This window comes from Copadichromis virginalis, linkage group LG19 (assembly GCF_057382275.1).
Source record: "Copadichromis virginalis isolate Kocher_CV1m ecotype Utaka linkage group LG19, C_Virginalis_male_GT1.1, whole genome shotgun sequence".
Classification (NCBI taxonomy): domain Eukaryota; kingdom Metazoa; phylum Chordata; class Actinopteri; order Cichliformes; family Cichlidae; genus Copadichromis; species Copadichromis virginalis.
Window position 1 is genome coordinate 13653984 of NC_140636.1, and position 27120 is coordinate 13681103.

The following is a 27120-nucleotide window of genomic DNA, read 5'->3' on the forward strand; positions in this document are numbered from 1 at the left end:
CTCTCTCGGCGTGCAGAGGAGGCACGGCTGCGCGCCGCTTTGACAGATAGCTCTGCATTAGTGCCGCTTGCGTCCTAAATGAATGCGTCCCCCAGTGTTGTGTGTGCTGCCTTGTTAGGGCCCCTAATTTGGTTAGTGTGCTAATAAAGCTGGGAACCTGGGATGCACGGCGCCCCGGCTGTGCTGCTGGACGGGTTTCCAGAGTCTTGAGTTGGGGAGCGCGTCTGCTCTTTGAAGAGCTCAGAGTCTGTCTGCACATTTGGGAGAGGAATCGCTTCGCAGGAAGAAGGAGACTTTATTTCATGCTTGTTTAAAGAGCGCTGGCAACACGTCCTCCGACGCTACGTTGTTGTGAAAGCCAAGCGCTAAAAAAGCTACGTGGAACGCTGTGTTTGTGCTGCTGGAGCCTTTCGGAGCGTTTGTGGTGACATCATCTGACCAGTAATATGGCTGCTGTGAGGTCACTGTACTAACAGACCCTCCCAGAGGCTGTGCTCCAGTTTGAGTGATTTTATGTGGATCTTATTGATTAGCAGGTGTCTGTGTGATACAGCTGGATATACACCCATCACTTTATCAGCACATCCCACAGATGCTCCACTGGAGACCAAGTCAACGCCTGAAACTATTCCTGAAACATTTCTGCTTTATGGCAGAGTGTCATCAGGGAGCACCGTGTCCGTGTGCGGGCGTACATGGTCTGCAGGAACGCTTAGGTATTTGCTACATGTCAAACATCCACATGGACGGAAGGAGTTTCCCAGGAGAACATCAACCAAAGCATCACACTGCCCCCGTCCGCTCGCCTTCTTCCCATAATGCATCCTGGTGACAGGTGTTCTCCAGGTAAGTGTGTCCTGACACCTGTCCATCAGAACCAGCATGAACCTTTTCAGCTCGTCTGCACATGCGCCAGCCTCGGCTCCCCGCGGCCGTGACTCGCCGCCGTTCTTTCCTTGGACCTTTGGACCGTCTTTGATGGATGCTGAGCCCTGCCGACCGGGAACGCCCACACAGCCAAATCCTCACGACACCTCACGTTGCTTCAGACATAAACTCTGAGGACAAAATGTTCGCCTGCTCTGTGACGGGTCCCGCCCACTGACAGGTGAGGCGATGATCAGTGTTGTCGGTCAAAATGCTAACGTTGAGCACCTACAGCATGACGTCACTGTAGGCGTGTCTGTTTTATCTGCAGTCTGTTTCCGGTGCCTCTGACATAAGGCGAGTGATGTCACGATGGCGGTGTCCAGCTTTTCCTTTTTGAGGCTGAGGATTTGGCGTGGACACGGCTGCGGCATGGACACGGCTGCGGTGTGGAAACTCTGGTTACAAATAATGTGTAAATGATATTTTTCATAGACTGAGAAGCCGAGGTTTACGAGTGGACATTCATGAAATAGTCGTGGAAATATTTTTCAAGGCCGCGGAGGAAGCCGTGCTCCTCTCCTCTTTGTTCTCTTCCTCCCCTCCTCCTCAGCTCCTGTCTTTAGATTTCCTCCCTTTCTTCTCCCCTTCTGCCTACTTTGGTCTCCTTCCTTCAAACCTCCCCGCTCAGCCGGCCTTCCTCGCTCTGCCTCCCTCTGTTTGTCCTCTCTAGCTGAAATAATGAGAGTGTACCGCGGCGCTGTGCGGTGACGGGCCGATCGATGATCCTTGCTCCAACAGGCAGGGGTGGTGGAGGGGGTGAGGATAAAACCTGCAGATAGAGCAGAGAAAAATGAAGCGGTGCAGAGCTGCTGTTTGAATTGTTGGATGCATCGCAGTTTAAAGGAAAGATAATCATTTCCAAAGCGGCCCGCTGAATTAATTGGATTCCATTTTTAAAGTAGCCGATGAAGTGATACGCTTTATAATTCAGTCCTTGAAGTATTTTGACTTTGATTCATTTCACCTTCATTGTTGCCGTGTGAAGTATGTGCAGCAGGTTTGATAAATATACGTCGCCGGCTGCAGTTTAACCTGCCGCCTTTCAGCTGAGCTCCTCTCCGCTGACATTTTGTCACTTTAATGTGTTTGTGTTAAAAACCAAAGACGGTGCAATCAATTGCAGTCTTTAAAGCCCTTTGATTTGGCTTTCAGCTATCAGTCTTAAATTTTACACTGATGGGTGAGCTGCGCTATCGAGAGCAGCATTCGAGCTAATCAGCGTTACTCTGCTCATCGCCGCAGCTTTGCCCGAGCTTTGGCGTGCTCTCGTCATGCCGGTGACGGTTTCTGGACGTTCAGATTCAAACCAAGCGTGTTCAGTGTTGTTGTAAGCAGAACAAACCACTGTGCGAAGATGAGGAACGCGTCTTCTGGCTGTTTTCTTCTATGATGAAAATATCCTCAAATCAAACTTGAAGTTTTGCAAATACAGAAACTCTGCGAGACTCTCGGGCTCGACCCTCTAATCCCTGCTCGACTGTGTTAATAAAAGTACTTGAGACAATGGATTAATCTTCTTTAAACATCTGGACAGATCTGCTCAAATCACCCTGGCTCTGCACCAGCGCTATAAGACAGCTGTGGACTTGGTACCTGTTCCATATTAAGGTTGGGCGATATACAGTGGGGCAAAAAAGTATTTAGTCAGCCACCGATTGTGCAAGTTCCCCCACCTAAAATGATGACAGAGGTCAGTAATTTGCACCAGAGGTACACTTCAACTGTGAGAGACAGAATGTGAAAAAAAAATCCATGAATCCACATGGTAGGATTTGTAAAGAATTTATTCGTAAATCAGGGTGGAAAATAAGTATTTGGTCAATAACAAAAATACAACTCAATACTTTGTAACATAACCTTTGTTGGCAATAACAGAGGTCAAACGTTTACTATAGGTCTTTACCAGGTTTGCACACACAGTAGCTGGTATTTTGGCCCATTCCTCCATGCAGATCTTCTCGAGAGCAGTGATGTTTTGGGGCTGTCGCCGAGCAACACGGACTTTCAACTCCCGCCACTGATGGTGACCTTTGTTACTTTGGTCCCAGCTCTCTGCAGGTCATTCACCAGGTCCCCCCGTGTGGTTCTGGGATCTTTGCTCACCGTTCTCATGATCATTTTGACCCCACGGGATGAGATCTTGCGTGGAGCCCCAGATCGAGGGAGATTATCAGTGGTCTTGTATGTCTTCCATTTTCTGATGATTGCTCCCACAGTTGATTTTTTCACACCAAGCTGCTTGCCTATTGTAGATTCACTCTTCCCAGTCTGGTGCAGGTCTACAATACTTTTCCTGGTGTCCTTCGAAAGCTCTTTGGTCTTGGCCATGGCGGAGTTTGGAGTCTGACTGTTTGAGGCTGTGGACAGGTGTCTTTTATACAGATGATGAGTTCAAACAGGTGCCATTCATACAGGTAACGAGTGGGGGACAGAAAAGCTTCTTACAGAAGACGTTACAGGTCTGTGAGAGCCAGAGATTTTCCTTGTTTGAGGTGACCAAATACTCATTTTCCACCCTAATTTACGAATAAATTCTTTACAAATCCTACCATGTGAATTCATGGATTTTTTTTTTTTTTCACATTCTGTCTCTCACAGTTGAAGTGTACCTCTGGTGCAAATTACTGACCTCTGTCATCATTTTAAGTGGGGGAACTTGCACAATCGGTGGCTGACTAAATACTTTTTTGCCCCACTGTATTCACACAGGTGACTTTTTGATGGGTGGAGCAATCCTGCAGCTGCATGCAGCTCAACAAGCTGTGGAAAAGCTTTTCAGCCAGCGCACTCTGAGGAGGGTGCATGTGTTCGCAGCTGCAAGAGCGTGCTTTAAAACAGATTTTTTTTTCTAATAATGTTGGTTGAAGCTAACTTACTGACGGGAAATACATAAGTCCCTCTTGCAAAACCATTCGGCGAACGGCTCAGTCTGTCATCAATGGTCGATAAATTTGTCCAACCTTACTCCATATGCAGGATGGTGGAAGGAACTCAGACGTTTGTGTTTGGAAAGCAGGACTTTTATATTTCTGAAAGAGGTTTAAGGATGTGGATGCGACAGAACGTCACTGATGTGCATGATTCTGTTAGGACCAAAAGATTCGTCATAAACTGTATCATAGCATCACTTTGACCAAGGACGATGCAGAGGAGGCGAAACAACGATGGGAGAAAGAATCAGGCTTTTCAATACTTCAATACTTTCAAACAGCTTTTAAATGCTAATTCCTGGAGCTGGAGAGAGTTTTGGAAAAGACACGTGTTTGTTATTTGACAGACGAGGTCGACATCCAACTGTTTTTGGAAAGAAGCTTTGGTAATTATCTATAACGTTTTAATATTTCTCATAATGTGTTCTTCATAAAAAGTAGAAATCTGGATCTGCGGTGTGAGGAACTTTGTTTCAGTGTGTTTGTTGTGCTGGGGGGCAATAACGTAAGCTCGAATCACAAAGCAACATATCAAAGCCCAGATTGACGCCTGTGGACTTCTGGAGTTTTATCACTTTTATTTTCTAGTTCTCGGTTCTTGTTTGATGTTGGTTCTCCTTCATGTCCCCGTGTCTGTCTCCACTGTTGTTTTGTCAAGGTCATATGTCTTAGTCTGGTCTCTGTGTTAGTCACTTCCTGTTTTATTTTGACAGTCCCTCTTGTGTGTGATCATGTTGGTTAGATTCTGTCCAGCTGTGTCCCCACGTGTGTCCACTCTGCCCTGATCTCCTCCTGTGCATGTGGTCTGTCTCCCTCTCAGCTTCCTCTTTTTTCCAGTAAATTAAATCTGTAACTTGTTCCCGACACACGTCTCAGGACAGCGGACTTAATAACTGATGACGGGACCATGTGAAGCTAAACGAGGCTAAAAAGCCGTGCGCAGACATGCCCCCATCAAACTGCACAGCCTTTCTTTATATGCAGATACTGTGAAATGATTATTATTAGAGTCTTTAAACGAATAGTGAATCAGTGTAACTCCAACAGCACGAGTTGAGGTGTGTTTGCAGGAGTGTACACGCCGGCGTGATGCAGGCAGCTGGCGTGCCACTAATACCCCAAATATTACTACAGTTGTTAGCGAGCGATTGTAGTTTTGAGAGCGGCCTGCAGAGAAAATGACTCCTAATAAAGCCTCATTATGCTGATTTAATGAACTGCTCCGCTCGACCTGTCACACACGTACAGATGAATTCTCGTCCCCGCTAACAAAGGCGCCCCCGTTCCTTCGCAGGTCTCCAGCACCGCCACCCTCGAGGGTAAAGGTCAGCTGAAGTTCACCTCCGGCAAGTGGAGCCCCCACCACAACTGCAGCCAGCTCGCCACAGCCAACGACACGGCCATACGAGGCTGGGACCTCCGCACCATGAGGTGAGCGCCGCTGCCCGAGAGATCCTTTAGGTGCTTTATTTAGGTGACGTGTAGACTTCACCTCCTTTTTCACGGCATTGATCGCTGAATCTGATGGAATAAGTCCCACAGCAGCCGCTGAGCTGAGGTGTCACTGACGGTTGGTGTTTTTTTTTTTTATTCTTATTTGCCAGTCAGCGTTAATGCTCTGCTTTTTTCTTTGCACCTGATTAAAAGGAGCTGCCGTCTGTGTAAATCTGACCGAAATGAGTCGTGTACGTTAAACTCTGGGCTTACTGGTTTTACTGGGTGTTTGCATGTCATTACATGCAGACATTTGAATGCACTACACAGAGCTGTGTGTTTAATATTACTCATCATGCTGAGGGAGTTTTGTCACGACTGCCTCTCCGTGCATCAGGAAACACATGCGTGTCTTCATATTACAGCTTCAGAGCAGGTTCACATCATCTCCTCATGCTGTGAGCAGATTTTTTTCTGGTTCTGATGAAAACTTTGTGTAACCGTTGGAAACGAGCAGCGTCATAAATGCGATTAATGACTGAGTCGTTAGTCGTTATTGGATATCGTGATAAAAGGCCCTCCGAGAACACAAACCTCCACCGAGCCAGCTCGCTCGCCGGGCGGTAAAACAATAGTTATTTTCTGTGTATGCATTTTGATTCTTCTTTCATTTTAAACCGACTTTGAGATGTTTGCAGTGCAGGCTTTTTGCTCTGCTCAAACCATCATATGCTTTAATGTACTTGTCATCATTTTGAGTAGGGAGCTAATTATGCTAGCAAAGCTGAAAACTGTCATACTGACGTAAGAAGCGATACATCAGGTTAGCCGAGTGTCCGGAGTATCCGCCTGGATATCGTATCATAGTCGCAAACCATTTATCCCGTTTTTCATTCTGTCTGAAAACTCGACTGCTGAAAAAGTTTTGAATGAATTCTGATCGAACTCTGTAGCGGTGCTGATGGGAGTCCAATATCGATGTCACTGATTCTCAGTGGGTTCTCATTGGCGTCAGAGTCACCGCCATCTCTTCATTCATGCTTAGGTGAAATGTTTGTGCATGTTGGAGATATTTCTGCTCTGTTGTGATTGGTGTTGGGGCTGTTACTCAAAGATGAAACCAGCACAGACACTTCAAAGCGGTCGTCATGGTGATTCTGCTGTAGAAACACGCCTGTCACCTGTGGATGTTCAGGCTCTGGCTGCAGGGCTGCAGTCTGCACACACTCAGCTCTTGGCTAGCTTAGCGTTAGCATAGCATATAGAAAGTAACATACAGATTAAATATACCGTATTTCCCGGACTACAAAGCGCACCTGAATATTAGCCGCACAAGCTAAAATCAGGGGAAAATCCTGTTTTGTACATACATTAGCCGCACCTGACTAAAAGCCGCAGGTGTTTCAATGTTGACTTATCATATGTAAGAGAATATGCACAAAGGGAATTGTCAGGAAAGAGATGGCTGTTTGGAGACATCACTTTTATTAATATTTTGAAAAACAAGTTATGGGTACATATTTGCATAACTTTTTAGGTATATGTACAAGTAGTGGTAATTACAAGTACGAAACATGTACTGTGCTTCATAAATGAGTAACAAATGTAGTACATAACAATAACCTACAGCACACCAGAAAAATAGATTCAGACTACCTTTTAGGCTCAGGTGCAGTGACACGGCTTTAACAAGAAGAAAAGTCAGTCATTCACCACCATCTTTCTCTTCTTCCTGCGCACTAAAACCACCAAAGTCCTCTTCTCCAGTGTCGGATACGAAGAGGCTCAGGATGGCTTCGTCATCCACTCTCCGCTTCTTTCCTTCGTTGTCACTTTCAAAACCAAACAAATCCTCGTTGTCAGTGTCAGAGTCAAACACCCTCTGAAGGGCCGTGGCGGTGTCCTCCTCTCCATCATGCAGCAGGTCAGCCCTTCGAAATCCGTTGGTGATCATGGATGTTTTCACACTTTTCCACGCTGTCAGAATCCACCAGTGGAGTTGAGCATAACTTGCTTTTCGCAAGTTTATCACCGCTCGTCATCGACGACTCCCGCTGAACGCGTAGCGTTAATTTGAAGTTTGTTTTTCGCGCTACTTGTACGGCACTATGTTGCCTGGCGGATGGACATGTGACCAACATACCACTCTTGAACCCCGATACTGTGTGTCTGATCACATGCCCTTCCGCCAGGCAACGTAGTGCCGTACAACAGCGGAACAAACAAAACAAATCGTCTTACGATATGACAAAAATCATGGACAATCCATAGAAAAGCCGCACCTGACTAAAAGCCGCAGGGTTCAAAGCTTGTGCAAAAAGTAGCGGCTTATAGCCCGACAATTACGGTATGTCACATTTGACCTCTGACCTCACTTTTTTTTTAATTACACATTGTCTTTTCTTTCAAATTGAAATTGTGTTTTATCTTCAAAGAAAGTATTTCCAAGACAAAGACAATGAGTGCGTTTAATTACAAATAGACTGAAATATAATATTAAACTACATATGAACTTGCATCAGGTAAGAAGGTGCCACCAGGACAAAAGCCTCCATAGAGTTTCATAAAAAATCAAAGTGATTTATGATGAACAATTAAGAGTATTTTGTAATATTTTTGATCACTTTTAGGTAATTGTACATAAAAATAAATGTGCCTTTATTTTAAAAGAACCGTAATATTTCGAACCTTCAACTGCTGTTTAAACACTCATCGATCGTGGCCTGCGGGTCTTTATCAGATTCCAACATTATGAAATAATATTTTTTGCACAGTTACATCAGAGGCTTTGCTGATGTGATAAAGCAGTTAGAAACCTGCGACACTACAGGCAGCGGAGTGGTAACACGGCACTCGGCTGCAGTTAATTAGCACATGGACTCTTATAATGCATAAGTCAATAAAGGACTGGCAATGAAACGAGGCTTAAGGGGAATCAGATGTTACATTGTCCACCCAAAGCCAGAACTGCTCCACGAATCAAATTCATTCACGATTAGTGAGATTAGTTGTTCTGCTGGCTCGAATTAAAGGAAAAACTGGAGTCCTGACCCACAGTGAGGAGCTCTGTTGGCTCTACAGTAACCGTTACCTGCCTGTGAGCACCTGGCCTGGAGCTGTTTATGCATTCATCAGAGATGACACTGATTAAATCAGTATGCTCAGGAGCGGGTTGTAAAGTGGCTTGCAGCTTTTAATAGTCCATCTTGAGTGGAGACGACACACCCACATGTAGTTCAGCCAGCCAATCAGAAGAAGGCTGTCTGAAAGGGGCGGAGCTAACACAGCTTGTTTCAGACAAAGGATGGAGGGATTATTATGAGCTGTGGCTGCAGCTTGTTGTCGTAGCTGTCAGCTTTGTGTCTCTAACAAAGACGAACACACAAACCTGAGCGGTCTGTGCTCGTATTTGCATCCAGGTGTGTCTGTCGGCTCTCTGCGGACGCCCGTGAATCGAGTCAAGCGCGTTCTTCTGCTCGCCAGATGATGAAGTGCGAGGCGGCTGAGCACTAATGTTCCTGTGTGACACGGAGCATGTGTACTACCACACATTAACCTTGTAACTGCAGGTTATCAGCAGCCCACCTCCCGACCTCTCACTGTGTGTGTGTGTGTGTGTGTGTGTGTGTGTGTGTGTGTGTTTCTGCAGCACTTGATGAGTGAGGTCAGCGTGTGTTTACGTGTGGGCTGTGCTGCAGGAATAATAATCACCTCGACATCGATCGCCATGATAACAGCAAAGTGCTGAAGAGACTGAGTGGGGTGCCGGGTGAAGGAGAGAGGAGGAGAGAGTGAGAATGTATTTACACGATGCGTATCACAGGGCCAGATAAGATAGTTGAATCATTGATATCGCTCCCCGTCAGCCCCATAACAAATTAAAGAGTTCCTGCACACCCCGTTTTGGCCGCTCTCCTCCCGCTGTGCTGTTTTGAAGGATGCAACAGTACTGATTTAGCCATCGGCACAAAGGGAAGGAGGGGGCGGCGGAGCGGGGCTTGTTAGCAGAGAGCAGCCTCATCCCTGATATCGCTGTGAAAACACACCATTATAGTCTGCAGGGACACGTGCAGCCAGCAGAGGGCGCACCATGACAGACGTTTTAAAGAAAAACAATAAAATGGTCCGATAAGGACGATCGACTTTTTCGTTGGTTTAAATAAATTAAGATGTTTGTGCAGGAATATATCCAAGTGCTGTCAGGACTGAAAATCTGCACTTTGATTCATTTTTTCATTTTAAGTATGCGGTTCATGTTTTTTTAAAAATAAGCTGAAACTTGGAAATGAGGAGCTCTTGCAGCACATTTGTTTTTTTTCTTGGATTAGGACGTATTTGTCTCCTCGTTTGATTCGTTTGGTCCAAAGTGTCTGAACCAACAGCAGGTAAAGAGATGCACAGAGGAGGTCTGGAGGCAAGAGACAACCAAACATCAAACTAACAAACCACATTTCAGTTACAGTTAAAGTCAAACCTAATCTTCTCCTCTTTGAATTTATACCTCTACCTGACCGGAGGACGACACCTGAGTGGCCTCATATTCAGAGATCCAGGAAGCTCATGACCTGTGTTTGTCCCTCCAGACCTGTGATCCATTTATTAGATTAAACTGACAGAAAAATAATCATTAAGTATTTTAGTAGCTGATCTCAGAGCAGTCCTCCATCAGCTCAGCACAGACAAAATCATTTTAACTCTGCAAAGGAAACAAAAAAAAGAGTCTCATCTGCACATGTTTGATGTGCCAACAAAAAAAGGACTAATGCAGCAAACAAGCACAGAGAATAAATAACATGTACATCATCTGAAAACCCGACTACAGTCCAAAACTGTCATTTATTTTTATTGTTTCCTTAAAATTCCAAACTTCTGAATGAACATGGAAAAAACCACAGATGTCATTTTTCAGTCTTTTCTGAAGACGTCAGACCGCCTGCTGTCTGAGGTTTTGTGGTTTAGTAACTTTGCAAACGGACAAATACTCATTTGTTAATGACAAATGCCGCTCCTGTAGCCGAGGAGTTTGCTGGACGATGGTTTGGGCCGAATACTGGAAAGTGCAGCAGTTCCTGATCGAGCCTTTTGCCCGTGTTACATGTCAGATCAGCATGCGTGTGTCACAGCTGTGTTTGTTAGATCACCTTACATTGAGAGACGAGCAGAAACCCAAACCTTAACCATTCATCAGTAAAAAGAAAAACGTGCTTGTGTTTAAAAAACAAAACAAACAAACATCATTTACTTACTGTTTGACGTCTGTACGACCAACTGAGACCCCGACACACGTGGTCGAATTTTTCAACAATGTATATATAAATTGAAGCGATGTCTGCCACTCTGATATGCTGACATGTCAAAACAGTGACTCTTCCTGTTGGATCACAAACAGTGATGGTTTGTTTTCTCTGAGCTCTGCTTTAACGGCACAAAATTGATACATAAATCTAAAAATGTAAAAGAATAAAAAACATTCAGATGCTTCAGTAGACACAGACACACACAGAGAGACACACACACACACACACACACACACACCGAGGTCACAGCATGTCGTGTTTGTGTTTCACTGTCTGTGCATGTGTGAAGTGGCTGCAAGTGTGAAAGAGCAGTCTTTGTGTCTGTGTGCGCGTGTGTGTGTCTGTGTGTGTCAGCCTATCATCATGCTCCACTACCTCTGCAGGTGACCTCTGAGGTGTCTCCCCCCACTTCTCTCTGACACACAGAGTAAAAATAGACCGACCCATCGGTGGTTTCCTCTCACTGCTTTGAATTTGTTTCCATTCACTGACTGACTGCTCGTATTTTCTTAGGCTGAGATGATGGTGCAACACTCTCCTGGCTGGTTACAGACTGGATGCATACCGGTTACGGACTGGATGCAGGCCGGTTACGGACTGGATGCAGGCTGGTTACAGACTGGATGCATACCGGATGCAGACCTGTTACAGACCGGTTACAGACTGGATGCATACCGGTTACAGACTGGATGCATACCGGTTACTGACTGGATGCATACCGGTTACTGACTGGATGCATACCGGTTACAGACTGGATGCATACCGGTTACGGACTGGATGCAGGCTGGTTACAGACCGGTTACAAACTGGATGCATACCGGTTACGGACTGGATGCAGGCTGGTTACAGACCAGTTACAGACTGGATGCAGGCTGGTTACAGACTGGATGCATACCGGATGCATACCGGTTACAGACTGGATGCAGGCTGGTTACAGACCGGTTACAGACCGGATGCAGGCTGGTTACAGACCGGATGCATACCGGATGCATACCGGTTACAGACTGGATGCAGGCTGGTTACAGACCGATTACAGACTGGATGCAGACGGGTTACAGACTGGATGCAGGCTGGTTACAGACTGGATGCATACTGGTTACAGACTGGATGCATACCGGTTACTGACTGGATGCATACCGGTTACAGACTGGATGCATACCGGTTACGGACTGGATGCAGGCTGGTTACAGACCGGTTACAAACTGGATGCATACCGGTTACGGACTGGATGCAGGCTGGTTACAGACCGGTTACAGACTGGATGCAGGCTGGTTACAGACTGGATGCATACCGGATGCATACCGGTTACAGACTGGATGCAGGCTGGTTACAGACTGATTACAGACTGGATGCAGACGGGTTACAGACTGGATGCAGGCTGGTTACAGACTGGATGCAGACCAGTTACAGACCAGATGCAGACCAGTTCTAAACTGGTTGCAAGTTAATTGCGCACGATGGCAATAATTTTGGTTGTGCATTCAGTCAACAGTGGTTCTCTGGTGTGACTATAGCATTCTTTTTCTCCTCTTCTCTAAAATAAGGACTGGGAGTGCAGCTCCACCACCAGCAGACGCCTCGAGCTGGTTATCTAACACCCTGGAGAGGAGCTTGGTCTCTACAGCACCCTCTTGCCTCCCAGATGCATAGCTTTTTTCTTTAAAAAAAAAAAAAAAAAGCAAAGATAGTGCTGCTTATAAAACATATATGATGCCTGTTCCACTTTGTACTGATGTAATATGCAGCATTATGTAAATTATGGAATACTCGGCTCTGATACGGGGACAGAAAACTGTGTTTAATGGAAAATCCTGACACACTCTCACTCCTCCTCAGCCGGCTGTTCTCACTGCACCTTTGCTTTTACATTATTCACAGAGTAATCCCTGCTGTACTGAGCTGCTGTTGTGATTTTTTTATTTTTTATTTTTAGGCAGGTCTGTTTCATTAATGTATTTTTAAAAGGTCTTATTTCAGTTGTGCCACAGGTCGTTAGTGAGAGCTGGGCAGCATTGTTGCAGAGATGAACAATGTGTGCAAAATGTGCATCAGCTCACAGAGTGGAGCATGTGGGCTGTAACAAATATCACATAATTATATACAGCAGATTAATTATCCTGCAGATTGGAGCTGGTGATGTGTACACAAACAGTCCAGAAAGGATCCAGCTCAATGTCAGAATAACTAAAATGTCAGTAATTCAGCTTTACTCGCACATTTTTGATTCCTAAAGCCATGTGGAGCTCGTCAATAAAGTCAGAGTCATCGGTTTACAACAATAGAATTCAGAGTGTGATTGTCTCTAATTAAAGGGCTCACAGCGCTGGAGTGTAACCATGGTTGCTGGTGCTGAAGGACATAAAAACTGAGAACAGGCAGCAGAGCTATGCAAAAATCTCATGCACTTATCTGCAGTCGCTCACTCCAGGTTTATCCAGCGTGACACGACAACCCGAAACATGCAGCCGGTCATAAAAATGTAAAGCGTATGACCCCACAGAGACCTGCTCACAGCACCTGTGAGAGGACGCCGATCGCTCTACGCAGTGCTCCGAAGGCGCCCCGAAGGCGCTCGGGTGACGCTGCACTGATGCCTGAGGCTTCATTCAGAGGCGGTTCACTGCGTCCTGGGCCGCCTTGAAGGACCGCCTACTCATTGTGTTCTTTGGACAAGCCAATCACGCAGTTTGTTCTGAGAAAGGCGGCTCTCTCCACACTGTCAGTATTTCTAAAAGCATGTAGCGACGTATGTGATTCGGGATCCAGTCTGCATTACTTTGGTTTCTTCTTCCAATCGCTGTGTTTCTTGGTCAGTCAACAGCTCCATCGGAGCTACTGCCAGATGTCTGGGCTGGAGTCATGTTCCCAACCAGTTCAAGAACTGGGACCAGTTTCGTCAGGATGTTTGGTATTTACTTGTTTTCGGTACAGTTCCACTCGTGTAAAGGTCGCGTGATCCTCCACGTGTGTTTAGGTTTAAGCAGCACAGCTACTCAGTTGGTAGAGGCAGCAGGATTTCTTGGTCGGGTTAACCTGTAAAACTATTTGGCTGTGTTCATGCATCGAGACTTCTCTGTTAGTTTAGGTAAGAGGTGGGGAACTCCGGGCCTCGAGGGCCAAGCCCTGCAGGTTTTAGATCTCACCCTGGGTCAACACACCTGAATCAAATGTTTAGTTCATCACCAGGCCTCTGGAGAACTGTTGAGGAGGTCTTTTAACCAAGGACACTGGCCCTTGAGACCTGGAGTTCCCCCACCCCTGGTTTAGGTGATGAAACAGATTTACGTCTCAGGCACGCAGCCATGCAGACTGCTGGGCGACCTGCAGTCACCAGGGAAAAACATGGATTCAACCCAACCGGTTGGTGAACGGTTCCCCCGCGTTTCTGTCATTGGTTGAATTCAGTGGCGAAGAACATGCTACACCAAAAAGCTTGAGATTTCTTTGGTGCCCTTCAAAATAAGTGCCTTTTGAAGCATGTTTGTGGCACTGGTAAGGTCAACTTTTATTTTGAAGGCAAACATTCTCAGTTTCCAAGTTTCCAAGGCAGAAGAAGACTTTCTTTGGTCTGGTCTGTCCCCGGTCTGCAGGCCTGGGTGACGAGGATGCTTTGGCGCACTATAGGAATCATGGATTGGTTCAAAGTGCCCCATTTCCTCCTTTCTCATAGCTGCTTCCTGTTTGTGCGGGTAACTCGTCTCCCCACAGAGGCACAAACCATACTTCCATGTGGAATAACTCGGATGTGAAGTCTTGCTGACTGCAGAGAGTAAATGGACTGTTCCCAGAGACAAAGAAATAACTTTTTTTTAAAAATAACTTCCCACTTTGGACAACCAGTAACTGCTGTTTGTAAGTTAAAAACGTCTTTAAAGAGGAAAGATGAAAACAAGTTGTTAGTTTGTGAGGATCTGACTGTGGGCCCACCGGGTGGCTTTAAGCCTTTGAATAATATTAGGCTAGCTAACAGCCATGTAGTACTCGCCACTGGGCATGTAGCTGTGCCTCTCTGTGAGGGAGAGAGGCCTGTCACTGGAGATGTTCTTACTCTGCATCGACTCTGAGTTCCCTTTTGGACCCACAGTCCACAGTGAGACACACACAGACGCACACTGAGCTGTGTAATAGCTGTCAGGCCTGCAGCCATACCATGCTCTGCAGGGTGCATACTGAACAGCAGTGCCGTGTTGCAGTGAAGCATGGATCCTGTACATCTCCCCTGTGGTGTGTATGTGAGCATGTGCAGAACGAGCAGATATGTAGAGCGAAGCGAAAGAAGCCGAAATGATTGATGGCGGTGCCATTTGCTTCTTTAAACGCCGGCTCTCTGCTGGTTCAAAGACGACGAGCGGACATCGTCAAACCTCCTCGCCCGGATCAGCCCGAACGCTGCCTGACCAAAACCAGCGTTTCCATTCCACCTACCCATCAGCGCCTCGGCGTGCCGTGATGATAGGTTAGCCGAGGTTAGCATATTTTATTCACATATTCAAATCTGGCTCTATTATGCAAAAAGTGTTGGCTGTTCAAAGTATCATATTTCACATTCAAATACGGGCCATTATGCAAAAGATGTCAGCTGTTTTTGAAATAGTGCTCTTCCATATGCCACTGTTGATTTGAGGGTGACCTTTTGAACCCTGCCGCTGTCAGATCGATCATCCGTGACCTTTTCCCGCGCTCCGGGCTTTTCCTCGGAAGACACGAACCAGACATCCCGCTGTAGCTCTCATAATGGAGGGGTCGGGACCTTATGCAGGCTTTGAAATAATTACAGAGAACACCTTTACGTTTAACACCCCCACCGCCGTGCTTATTTAGCTGCTCCACCTGCTGCAGCACACGCTGGACGGAGGTTACAGGGAGAAAGGGGGAAACTGGGTGAATATTTGCACTCTTTGGCCTTTGTTTCCTGCACTGATTGGTTATCAGTTGGGACAGTAACCTCACCGCAGTCACATGATCGGTCAGATGTTTTATTCAGTAAGACCTGAGAACATAAAATCATCATGAAAGAGTTCAGCGAGCTCAGAGATCAGGTGAGCAGCGAGCTCATTTTCTCCTTTGTGTTTATGATCGGGGGCGTCGCCCCCTGCTGGGCAGTATAACAAACGCAGGTTTCAGGTGTTTAAACTTCGTTTATGTTGGAAGTTTGGACTCTTTGCTTCACACGAACCTCTGTGCTCTCCTCCATCGTTTAGCCTGCTTGATGCCACGATCCTTTACTTTTTGTTCATTTGCAGGCTCCTCCCCCTCCTCCCCCCTCCCTGCCTCCCTCTCCTGCTCCCATCTTTCTTTCTCTGCCAGCTCCATCTCAAAGCCAGGCTTTAATTTTGATCAGCGATGAAATGATTGCTCTCCTCTTTCGATTTTTCTTTTCTTCCCCCTCCCATCTTGCTGTGGTTGCCATGGAAACAGGGATGTGTGTGTATGTGTGTGTGTGTGAGATTGTCGATCCCCTCAGCAGAGAGATTTATCACCCAGACTAAGCCTGTGTGTGTGTGCGTCTCTACCTTTGTAGCTTCCTGCTCACACTCTGCCTGTATTTACACACATAAATGGTATTTGTGGGAGTGTGTTTTCCCGGTTTTATGTTTTTATCTGCGTGTGTGTGTAACAGTGTGTGTAATAGGTCCCCGTCCCCTCGTCAGCCCCCCATCACACACACTCGCTGGATGACTTAAGATTGAGCGTGTTTGATGGGTCGACTGTAGCTCTAATCCTGCTCATGCAAACATAAACACACAGACACACACACACACAGTCCCAGGTCCCTCCTCCATTAGGCCGGGCCGGGGGGGGGCAGGGTTGCGTGTGCCGGTGTGTGCCTGCGTGCTTGGCGGGGGGATCGCTCAGAGACACCAGAGAGGGAAAGAGCGAAACTAACCCAATTTCCTGCTCCATTTCCTTTTCACGCGGCGGGCGCGTCCCATTCCACAGCGGGCCGGGTTGAACACCAGCCACCCTACAGCCCCGGGTCACGCCTTATACCTCAGAGTCGTACGCAGGACAGGGAGGCGGCGCTGTAAATAAATCATGTGCTGCGACTCGAAATTACTCATGAAATTGCTATTTTGGGAGTTCACCAGAAGTTCCGAGTCAGCTCGGATCAGGAAGCTGCTGCTTGACGAGCTCGGGCGTATTTATTCCTACCGGCGACCCAACATCCCCGTGACCCGCACATGCATCAGCATCCAGGAAAGTGATGTCACAGGCAGGTCAGGAGGAACGCTGTCGTCGAAGGCAGGTACGACTTATCCTCACTGATGGTGCTGTCTTTATGTTGGAGTGACACGTAAAGACGTAACCATGGTGACGCATGTTATTGACACCAATCGTACCGAGCTGGAGTAGGAGTGTCCTCATGGTCAGAAACACTGACGGCATCACATCACACAGGAAATGAGAGCCGCTCATTTATAAAAGCATCAGGCCCTCTGAAGCCTGTTTATCTTCAGCGAGATGGAAAACATCTGTCAGCTCATCAGAACATCAGCAACGCTCGTGGCCTCCATCGGAGAAATAATTCAGACATGTAGAAAAAAACAGAAACGACCATTTCATCCAGATACATCTAAGGGTGGGCGTGGTCACGTGGCTCCAGGCCAAGTGTCCAAGGAGAAGACATGAGAGGCGCCATGTTTGGTCCATCCTCCGTCTTCTCCTGCTTGAGTGGGTTCAGTGGGTGGAGCAGTGAGTCTGTCATGTGTGATGATGCTAAATAATAAAAAACTTGAAGCATGCCGTGACCGACGCGGCGCACGTCAGACCTTCAGGGTGACGGCTCTATGTCCGGCATCAACTCAGATCTGCAGGTGTGAGCAGAGCGAGGGGTCACGCTGGCCGTGCGTCCCCTCGCTCTCTGTGGGCTTCAACTTCTTCCTCGTTGTTTGACATTTCCTGAGTCGCACACAGTCCCCGAGCCGTCTCGACCTAATTGGAGCCCAGCGGTCTGCCTCGGGTCGTTCTCTTATTCCTTCCTTATTTTAATGAGATTTTTAATTAGCATGTTAATTGCCTATCGCAATCAGTGGGGCGACGAGCTACCTGGCTAGCTGCTGTTGGCATCCAGCTGCGCCACAACACAGAGGCTTTCCACGCAGACGAACAAAGCCGAGCCGTGCCGGGCCAAGCCGGCCTGCAGAAAACCTGCAGTTTCTGCAACACTGCGTTGCATTTGTGGCCGAGGCGCCACCACTTCACTCACGCAGGTTTCCATCTACTCGTGCATAATTTGCACGCTCGGGTGTCACGTTTGTGGAAATGTGGACACAACAGGCAAAAAGTAATGAAAACAAAGGGAAAATCACTGAACAGAAGCTCAGAGAAACAAAGACATAAAACAGGAAGTGACCAGAGCTGAAGCCAGACCACAGGCTGATCCCTCTGACCAGGTCTGGGTTGGAGGCGGAAACAAAAGAAGCCGTGCGATGGCTGCTGGCCGGTAGCCTGCACGCAGAGTGTGATTGTCTGCTCCAACTATTACCTCCGACTCCGGAGCAAACCAAAGCAAGCAGCAGGTAAAACGTTCCATAAATGTCATCTTCATTTGTCTCAATTAAGTCGTCGTTTTGAATTCTGCAGCCTCTCAGAAAGAACGGAGCCGGCACTAAAGACCAAACGCTGAGATCATTCCTGGACTAAACTTAGAGTTTTGACAAATGCAGCATGTTACTGAGTGATAACCGTGTAACAGTGGTCTCTCTGTGAGTCGGGCCCGTCAGGAAACTTTTGATCTAACGAGTCATCTTCCTGGACGTGAAGGTTGGGCGTTCGATGTCCGGCTGCTTCAGTGGGGTCACATGGAGCAGAAAAGCACAATGATGCCTGTACATTTACCAGATTTCTACCCCCTCCCCACTTCAGATGAGCTTCTTTGAGTCCACCTGCCACTGCAGAGGCGGTCCTGATGGATCAGCTGACCTTGGGCCCCACCCACATCAGCTTGTGGCTCAGCTCATACCTGCCGGTGCAGGCGAGTAACAAATCATGTATAGTTCAGAGTGTTTAAGCTGCTTTATTCTCTGCAAGCTGCTTTGGAACCCACCCCGACCTGTTCCATTTAATCGATGTTGTATTTTTCAGTGAAGAACAGCAGCTTTAAATGTTGCAGCTCCAGGCTTTTGTTGGGCGCGCTGTCTTTTTAATAACATTTTAAATGCATTCATTCTCAGGGTGGTGTAAAAACCTCAGCCTCCACCCGTGAGCTCTGGGAGCACTGATTCTTCCCTGGTGATGCTCCACTAATGAGAATCTTTAAGAGCGCGGCGTTTGCTGTCATTGTGCTCACGCTGCGCGCCGGCTGACCGAGCTGAACGTTGGCAGCGCTTCACGGGTGACGGCCTGAATTCGCCTCTTACAGCGGTAACCACAGAGGAGTCGCTGCTCTGAGGTCAGAGGAGGAAGGGTGTGAGAGCGGGACGGTTTTTCTTTTAAAGGTGTGTTTGAGGGAGATAAAAGGAGGTGGAGGCGCTGTCGTGTCTGTTAGCAGGAAGTCGAGGCTGTGCCGTTGTGAGGCTCGCCTTTGTAATTTACCACCACCGGTGTTGGCCGCTTTATTGAGGCTGGCCTTCGCTGACGGCGACACAGAGAGGCTTTGATTTACCCGGGAAGCCTCGGTGAAGCTTCCTCTCCCTCATATCTGCTCTTGTTGTTACGCCTCCTCCTCTTCCTCTCATTCGTTGCTTCCTCTCACTCTCATCCTGCTCGTTTCTGCTCTTGTGCATTTGCCTTCATGCCTCTAACCGCTCTCTCTCCCTCTCTATCCAGTCAGATCTACTGTATAGAGAACGCCCACGGTCAGCTGGTGCGCGACCTGGACTTTAACCCAAACCGCCAGTACTACCTGGCCAGCTGCGGGGACGACTGCAAGGTCAAGTTCTGGGACGTCCGCAGCGTGCAGGAGCCCGTGAAGACGCTGGAGGAGCACTCGCACTGGTGGGTGGATTCAGAGAGGTCAGGGCGGGTGTCCAACACCTGAACCGTGCCCATATGTGGGTGGAGTTCCAGCTGGAGCCCATGAAGTGAAGTGTTGCAGATTTTTCTTTAATTTGGGCTCAAATCTGAAAGTAGTCCCCAAGTTATTGTAGTTTTCTTTAAATACAGTTACTTCAGTTTATTTAATGTAGCCATGCGACCTTTAACCTTCATGTAGCCCGACGTGGCTGCAGCTCAGGAGGTTCCATCCCCAGCTCCAGTCTGCCACAGAGCTGTAACAGTCTTTATTTTCACAGTTTCAGGAGTACAAATGTGGAGCTGTAAGTATTTAAGCATTTGGAGTCGTGACGTCACACCTGCATCAGACCTCCAGGTGAACATTTCAGGGCTAAAAATTAATTTCAGCTTTTTTAAAAAAACAATCACATTTACACCAAGGCCGAGAATAACCTGCAGCAGTTTAATATCTGCAGGAAGCAGCGCTGGTGCCTCATGTTTGATCCCAAAGTGCATTCTGGGTAAACTTTCAGGGCTCTCCTCAGCCTGTGGCAGAGGTGTCTGCTCAGAAGACGATAGAGCAGGTGAAGCATGTGTTCGTAACCTGCAGGATCATCTGCACGGCCTCATTAAATATAACAGCTGATTCTGAGGGGGATGTTTTCCACCCGCCTCCAGAACGAGCGGCGAGATGTGCTGACCTGTGCTCAGGATGTGGTGTCACCGCGTTAATGTCACGTTTGGCCTTTGCTTCATTATCTTTAGACGAGCTTTAATGAAGCTCAGCAGAAAAACCAGAGTCAGAGGTGAACGATGAGGGCGGGGCAGCACATGACAAAGGTGGGAACACAGACAAGGACAGGAAGTGGAAGGCAAAGAAAGTCACTGGCAAAATAAAACAGATGCAGACAGCGACGGGAAGCAAACATGAGCTTTAATATTTGAGACGCTCTGACAGGAAGCAGTGATTCTTTCATTAAAGCTTCCTGTGTGCACGTGTGCAAACCTCTCCTGACTTCATCTGCAGAACCAACTGTAGGGTCGCAGGTAGGGATGGGTACCGGTGTCCGGTGCCATGATGGCACCGGTTCTGACATAAACGGTAGTAACCAGATCGAAAAGCAGCGCACATTTCGGTGCTTTATTTCGGTGCTTTTTTTCCTGAGCTGTGATACACTTCTAGCCAATCATTTTACGTTTCCGAGGATAGTAGGCGGGGCCAGGTACGTACGTTCTTTTAGAGCAGAGCTACAGATTAAAAATGCCCAAAGCGAAGCGGTCAAAGGCTGGCTGTACTTCACAGCAAAAGATGCAAACTCAGCAGCCTGCAACAAGTGCTTTAAGCTGATACTGTGATACTGTCAAAGGAGGTAACACCTCAAATCCGATGAAACACCTGGCGACGCATAGTGGGTTTTTTTAAAGCCCAGAAATGCGCCGTATTTGATAGCGTGCTGCGAGACCTCACACCGAGTACATCTACTGCGGGTGTGGTGCCTGTTATCGACCCGGAGTTAGCAACATCCCCCAAAAACCCGAAGAGGAGAGTCCTGGCTCCTAGCCCTGCCAGTGTAGCAGAAATGATGACGGATGATGATGGCAGCAGCAGCAGCCGTTCTTCTCTGCGTGAGTAGCTTAATGTTGTTCGTGTGTAATTTACGTTGAGTAGGCTAACCACGTTATTACATTAATGCATGTAAGGTGAACTAGCAAACACCGTCGTAGTTACATGCGGCTGTCTACTTGTTTGATGGCAGATACTCCCTTCACCCTGGCCAAAAAGGCTAAAATGACCAAAAAAAAGTGGAAAACAGTTAAACATGAGAGGTTTTTAGACAAAGTTTGTGTTTTTTCCATTGTTTAAGCACTGCTTCCATCCAAGAGTGATACCATATATGCCCCATAGCTGCAGAAAAGGCTAACATTGTTATCTTTTTACGAAAAACCAGCTGAACATGAGAGGTTTTTGGACCAATTTTGTGTTCTCCATTCTTTAAGCACCGGTTTGAGCACCGGCACCGTTTCAAAAGTACCGGTTTGGCACCGGTATCGGATAAAACTTAAACGATACCCATCCCTAGTCGCAGGACACTTGAGCCGCAGTGAGGAGAAACATGGCCGTGCTGCTCATTGGCTCCTGCTTTTATTAACACCTTTATCTCCCAGCTAATGAAACGGCCTGACCGCTCCCGCTGCAGAAAAAGTTCGTCACGCCCACATTACTAATTAAACACGCAGCCACTCGCTTTGTCACTGAGGACCGGAGCGCAGCGCCACCCAGCCTGCTCGGGGTCGTCCGCTCTGTGTGTGTGTGTGTGTGTGTGTGTGTGTGTGTGTGTGTGTGTGTGTGTGTGTGTGTGTGTGTGTGTGAGCTGAATAGATGATCAGTGTGTCTGAGAGCCAAACTGGGCTACTGCTGCAGCACACCAACCCTTACCTGATACACACACACACACACACACACACACACACACACACACACACACACAGAGACACACACTCAAGAGCAGCCGTTATCTCCAAACCAAAGTAGAGTTGGCAAACATATCCATGGCTGCAGATGGGATCTCTTGTGATACGAGATATAGGTAGGTGTGTGTGTGTGTGTGTGTGTGTGTGTGTGTGTGTGTGTGTGTGTGTGTGCGCGCGCGTGCGTGAGCATCTAATCTGTCTTTTTGGACATGTTTTCTTTTTATCTCTGTGTGTGGTTTCTGCATGTTCACGCATCTTTTGTGTAGTGCATGTGTGTGTCTGTGTGTGTGTGTGTGTGTGTGTGTGTGTGTGCTCGTTTTTCGGAGCGCAGTCAGGATATGGCCTCAGGGCTGCTGGGGGTATTAGGGACTATTTTTTAGCAGGGAAGCGGATTAGGGGAGCGCGGGGAACGGCGTGGCCGTGGCTGATTTTCTGTCAACAGCCTCGGTTATCCCTCAATCCCTCCCTGTGAGGGAACTGGGACTCTGAGCTGCACCCCCGGGCTCGCAGAGAGAGAGCAAGGCGGGAGTCGGAGTGACCAATCAGAGAGAGCGAGGGGAAAGGTGGGGAGGAGAGAAAGAAAGCATCATTTATGATATCATCAGCTCATGAGAAGCTCAGACGTCGGCCGCGAGGAACAGAATCCCTATTGCTGGCACGTGAACGCTCGCAGAGACACACTGTGGAGTCGCCGTGTTTACCGCATGATGGGTGTGGGCGCGAGTGCGTGAACGAGATGGATGCAGGAGCTTCTCGTGTGGTCTCCTCACGCACGATTGGTCCGAGCGTTTGGCTCTCACACGCAGCGCTCTTACAAATACAGGCACAGAGCCCCTCTCTACAAAAAAACACCAAAAACACAGGGATGGGAGGGGCTAATGTAAGACGTTCACCAGTGATTGGTCCTCAGGTTTTGTCACCATGATGTCCTTCCCACTAAGGCGAGCTCAGTTACTGCTGGGAAGCTCTGCGCCGCTCCTCTAAAGCCCGCCTGGCTCCCCGGTGCTGCTGGAAAACTTAGCTCATTTCAGACTGAAGGGGACCTCCTGCTGGTTCAAAGCCCAACATGGTGCCGAGGTCAGACTCAGGTGTGTGGGCGAGTGAAACCACACAGCTGTGAGAGATGATAATATAAGATAAGGAGGAGTCACTTCATCAGTGCGTCTCAGTTTATCGACTCTTTGGGCTTAAAGTCAAATAAATGCGTCAGATTACTTTAAGTGCTTTAGCAATAATACAGATATATTACAGAATATGGATCTATCATAGGCAGAGATGGGCATTAATCTGATTACTTTTTTCAGGTAACGAGTAAAGTAAGGGATTACTATTGCAAAAATGGTAATTAGATTACCGTTACTTTCCCGTAGGAACGCTGTGTTATTGCGTTACTAAAACCGTGATTTTATTGCGAGAATGTCTCATGACAGTGACGTAAGCGAGTGCGCCGTTAGTGACAGCAGCTGTGTGCAGATCAACAGTGGATCATATATCGAGTGCGGGAGAGAGTATGAGCGTGCAGCGTTTAAAGCGTGGAAGTACTGACCTTACTTTGAGTTGAAAAGTGACAAAAACATTAGTGTCCGTTGTGCGTGGGAAGAAAACTTTTTACAGCGAAAAAAACCCTAAACTTCCAAGCAAGCACCGAGTAGCTACCACGTAATGGGAAATACACAGAGAAACTCGTGGATTCTTCCACTGACCGCCGCGGCACACCTGCACCAGGGTAAACCTCCGCCTACCCACTCCTGCTTTACAGATGAAAATAGAGCAAAAGGACCGCTGAGTCTTTGACTTTATTTTATTTCTGCTGTGTTTTACTTGCATCTATTTGAAAGACTGAGTGTAAACACAAAATATATATATATATTTTATGTGCTGGAATGTGCAGAAAATAGGTTTAAGTATTAAACAAATTTCTTCCAGTCAGTGAATGTTGCATATAATTCAATTTTTGCTTGATGCATAAAGTTAAAAGATTAAAACTAATAACACAAGTTTTAAAAAGAGACCTGTGGCCTCAGGGTTTGGAGCGTCCGCTACAACCACAGCCACGACCAGCTGGTGTTGACGGCCAGCAGCGACAGCCGCCTCATCCTCTCCAACATGGTGTCCATCTCCTCGGAGCCATTTGGACACCTGGTGGATGACGAGGAGCTCAGCGAGGGGGAGGAGCTTCACCAGGAGGACAAGTAAGAGAGAACACTGCCTTTGACTTCAGACAGGTCACATGACTTTGATGGAACACTGCAAAACCTTGGGTTAGGGGTCAGAGGTTAGCCGCCGTAGGCTTAAAGCTCGCCGTACCTGCAGCGGCGTCTGAGTGACTGTGACTAACCTAACGCAGCCGTCGGGGGCACGGCACGCTTCCCGCCGCCCTCAGGGTCCGTTTGGTTTTGGACGGCCTTCTTATTAACACGCTATTATTTCCTCACGTGACCTCTGTTGGTGTGAGAGGAGGGAGGGTGGACACCTGTGCAAACAGCCATCAGCTGCAGGTGATCTGTACGTGCGTGGGCGGGGTTTAAAGGTGTTTGATCGGCGCTGCTATCATGTTATTTCCTTCTCCACACCTCCTTTAAACATGATCAGGTGCAACTTTATTATTCTGGATTCACATCTTTGAGTTTTCCCCAGGCCCTCGTGAACTCTGACCTCTGTGCCGATGCTGCGATGTTATCCTTCACATCAGCTCTGTGTAAAGGCACGCTGTCAGGAGCCCATCAGGAGCCTGATGACGCGAGCGCGGCATATTCTGAGCGCGTTATTTGATAATCATCCTCTCAGATGAAAGCTGATGGGCTGAACTCTCCGGCTCTGCGGCGCTCGCGGTGATAAAAGTGGAAACATTAAAAATGCGTTGCTGTCAAACACTTCAGGAGTTTTTCTCCGTGGCGTTTAGAGCTGATTCCCACACAGCAGGGAGATCGTCTGTAATGGTTCCAAACCTGCCGCCGTCCTCCATCCATTACGCTCCCAGTCCCCCTCTCAGCCTCGGCTGCCGCCTCTCATCGTCAATGACCGACTCTCATCCACAATTATCAGCTCTCCTTCCTAATCACCAGCACTCAGCTCCAGTTTGAACCCTCCCACTGCAGCCGCTGACCCTCTCGTCTGTGCGCTGCGTGTCCACTCCACAGTTCCTCCCGTGGGTTTGTGGGTATTTTTTTCAGACTGTACATTTTGTTTCTGGTGAAAAGGATCTGTTCAGTCTTACTGTCGAACCGTGAAGGCAAACCTCACGGCGTGTGCAGGAATTAGACTCGACCATAAAGATAATAATAATGACAGAGGCTTGATTGTGGGCGGGGCTTGGGGAGCTTCAGTCACACTAGACCAAAAAGAGGACGGCGACCTCCCTGCAACCACAACGATCTGACAGACTGCTGTGACTGCTACGTTCATCGCCGTGGCGCTCCGTCTGCTGCGCAGCGTTTAGCTCACAGCCTGACTGAAAACATGAACACAGGCCACAAAGACCCTGACGAGCGTGCACGTGCAGGCTGCAGAGGCGTGCCTGGTGACATCATCAGCGTACCTGCTGCTCCCCTGAAACAGTCAAATGTCACGGCGGTGTCCATCCAATGACACGAGACCTAAACCCTCCGGTCCGTTAGACTAACTGGCGCCGGGCTGAGTATTTATCAGACGCGCTCGTCCCCGTTTCTCCTCCTGATGGATCCGCACGAGTGATGAGCTGAGGAGTGATTTTATTTCGGGGCACAGCCCGGAGGGAGCCGCTCGAGCCGGCGTGAAACGGTTAACATGAAATATGATGTCAGGATTTCCCCTCAGGAGCGCTAACAGCGGCGGGCTCGGGAGGAAGTGGGGACGGCGCTAACGCTGAAGTCTGATTTAGTCTGTGCGGCGGCAGGAAGAGAGCGCTGCTTTACAGCTCAGCCACCATCATCTCAGGTCGAGACAGGAAGTGACCTCACAGACACTCAGCAGCTCATCTTTTTTTAAGTGGGGAGAATCTCCAAACGTCTGCGCGCTCACGACCATAAAGTCGCGTTGTGCGTATTTTTCCTGCATTATTGATTTTATTGCTGTGTTATTATATTTAGGTACAAACAGGCGTTCGTACCATGAACACGAGTCGATAGAAGAATTAAACACACAGGCGATGGAGGGAGGAACGCTCACGTCACACGGCGACCTGAGTGAACGACGCCGGGATGCCGATTCCTCCAATTCTGAATAGGTTTAAGGTTCCCTGAAGGTTTGAGTCGATGAAGCCGGGAACACTGAGGTTCACATCAGAACGGTCGCGGGTTCGAACCTCGCAGGTCAAAGGTGCCTTGCTCTGACTGATGGCGACAGATTTGCTCCTCCAGCGTTCAGAGCAGCGTCTCTGTCGGCACTCGTGGTGCTGATGCTGCTGCTGACCTCATGATGCTTGTTTCTATGGATACTGCCCATCATTGTGTTGGAAACATTATCTAAGTCAACCTTTCAGTGAAAATAAGACAAATGAGGCTGCCTGGTATTTCACAGCTCACCTGTGTGTGTGTGTGTGTGTGTGTGTGTGTGTGTGTGTGTGTGTGTGTGCGCGCCGCAGGGGTAAGGAGCCGCTGAAAGACAGCGTGGTGTCCACCTACGAGGAGCACGAGGACAGCGTGTACGCGGCGGAGTGGTCATCGGCCGACCCGTGGCTCTTTGCTTCACTCAGTTATGACGGACGGCTCGTCATCAACAGAGTCCCGCGCGCCCTCAAATACCGCATCCTGCTCTGAGCGGGGTCGTGCTGCCTGTGTGTGTGTGTGTGTGTGTGTGTGTGTGTCTGTGTGTGACAGGCTGTGTTGATGCTGACCACTGTAAAAAATATCTGTGTTGCTTAGAAGTAAAAACTGGCCGTTGGATGAAGTTTGTGTTTGTGTGCTTCTTTAACGTTGGCTGTGACGTCAGTGGGCGGGGTCACAGGTACGCAGGGCTACAGATCCAAACACGGCTGAGACGGCGCCGTCTTTTCTTCGTGACAACAAATCTTTAACAAAAGTGTTGTTTAGTTCTTGTCATAATTTCAGCATGTAAGCTAGTTTTAGTCTAAACTCGACTCAGTTTAATTAAAGGTGTAAAAGTTACAAAACACACCACACGTCTTAACAATGCGATGTCATTAA

At 47.9% G+C, this 27120-nt stretch overlaps 1 protein-coding gene across 2 annotated transcripts in view; it reads left to right on the plus strand.

The window, feature by feature from the left end:
* Positions 1-26863, plus strand: part of eipr1 (EARP complex and GARP complex interacting protein 1) — a 49945-nt gene extending 23082 nt beyond the window's left edge. Inside the window, exons 6-9 of one of the 2 annotated variants that reach the window (XM_085441701.1) lie at positions 5155-5291; positions 19361-19528; positions 24022-24189; positions 26559-26863. In XM_085441701.1, coding sequence (XP_085297827.1) covers positions 5155-5291; positions 19361-19528; positions 24022-24189; positions 26559-26733 — 648 coding nt within the window. In that variant the 3' untranslated portion in view covers positions 26734-26863. The remainder of the gene's footprint in view (positions 1-5154; positions 5292-19360; positions 19529-24021; positions 24190-26558) is intronic. The other variant, XM_085441702.1, reaches the window with a different exon arrangement.
* The last annotated feature ends 257 nt before the right edge of the window (positions 26864-27120 follow it).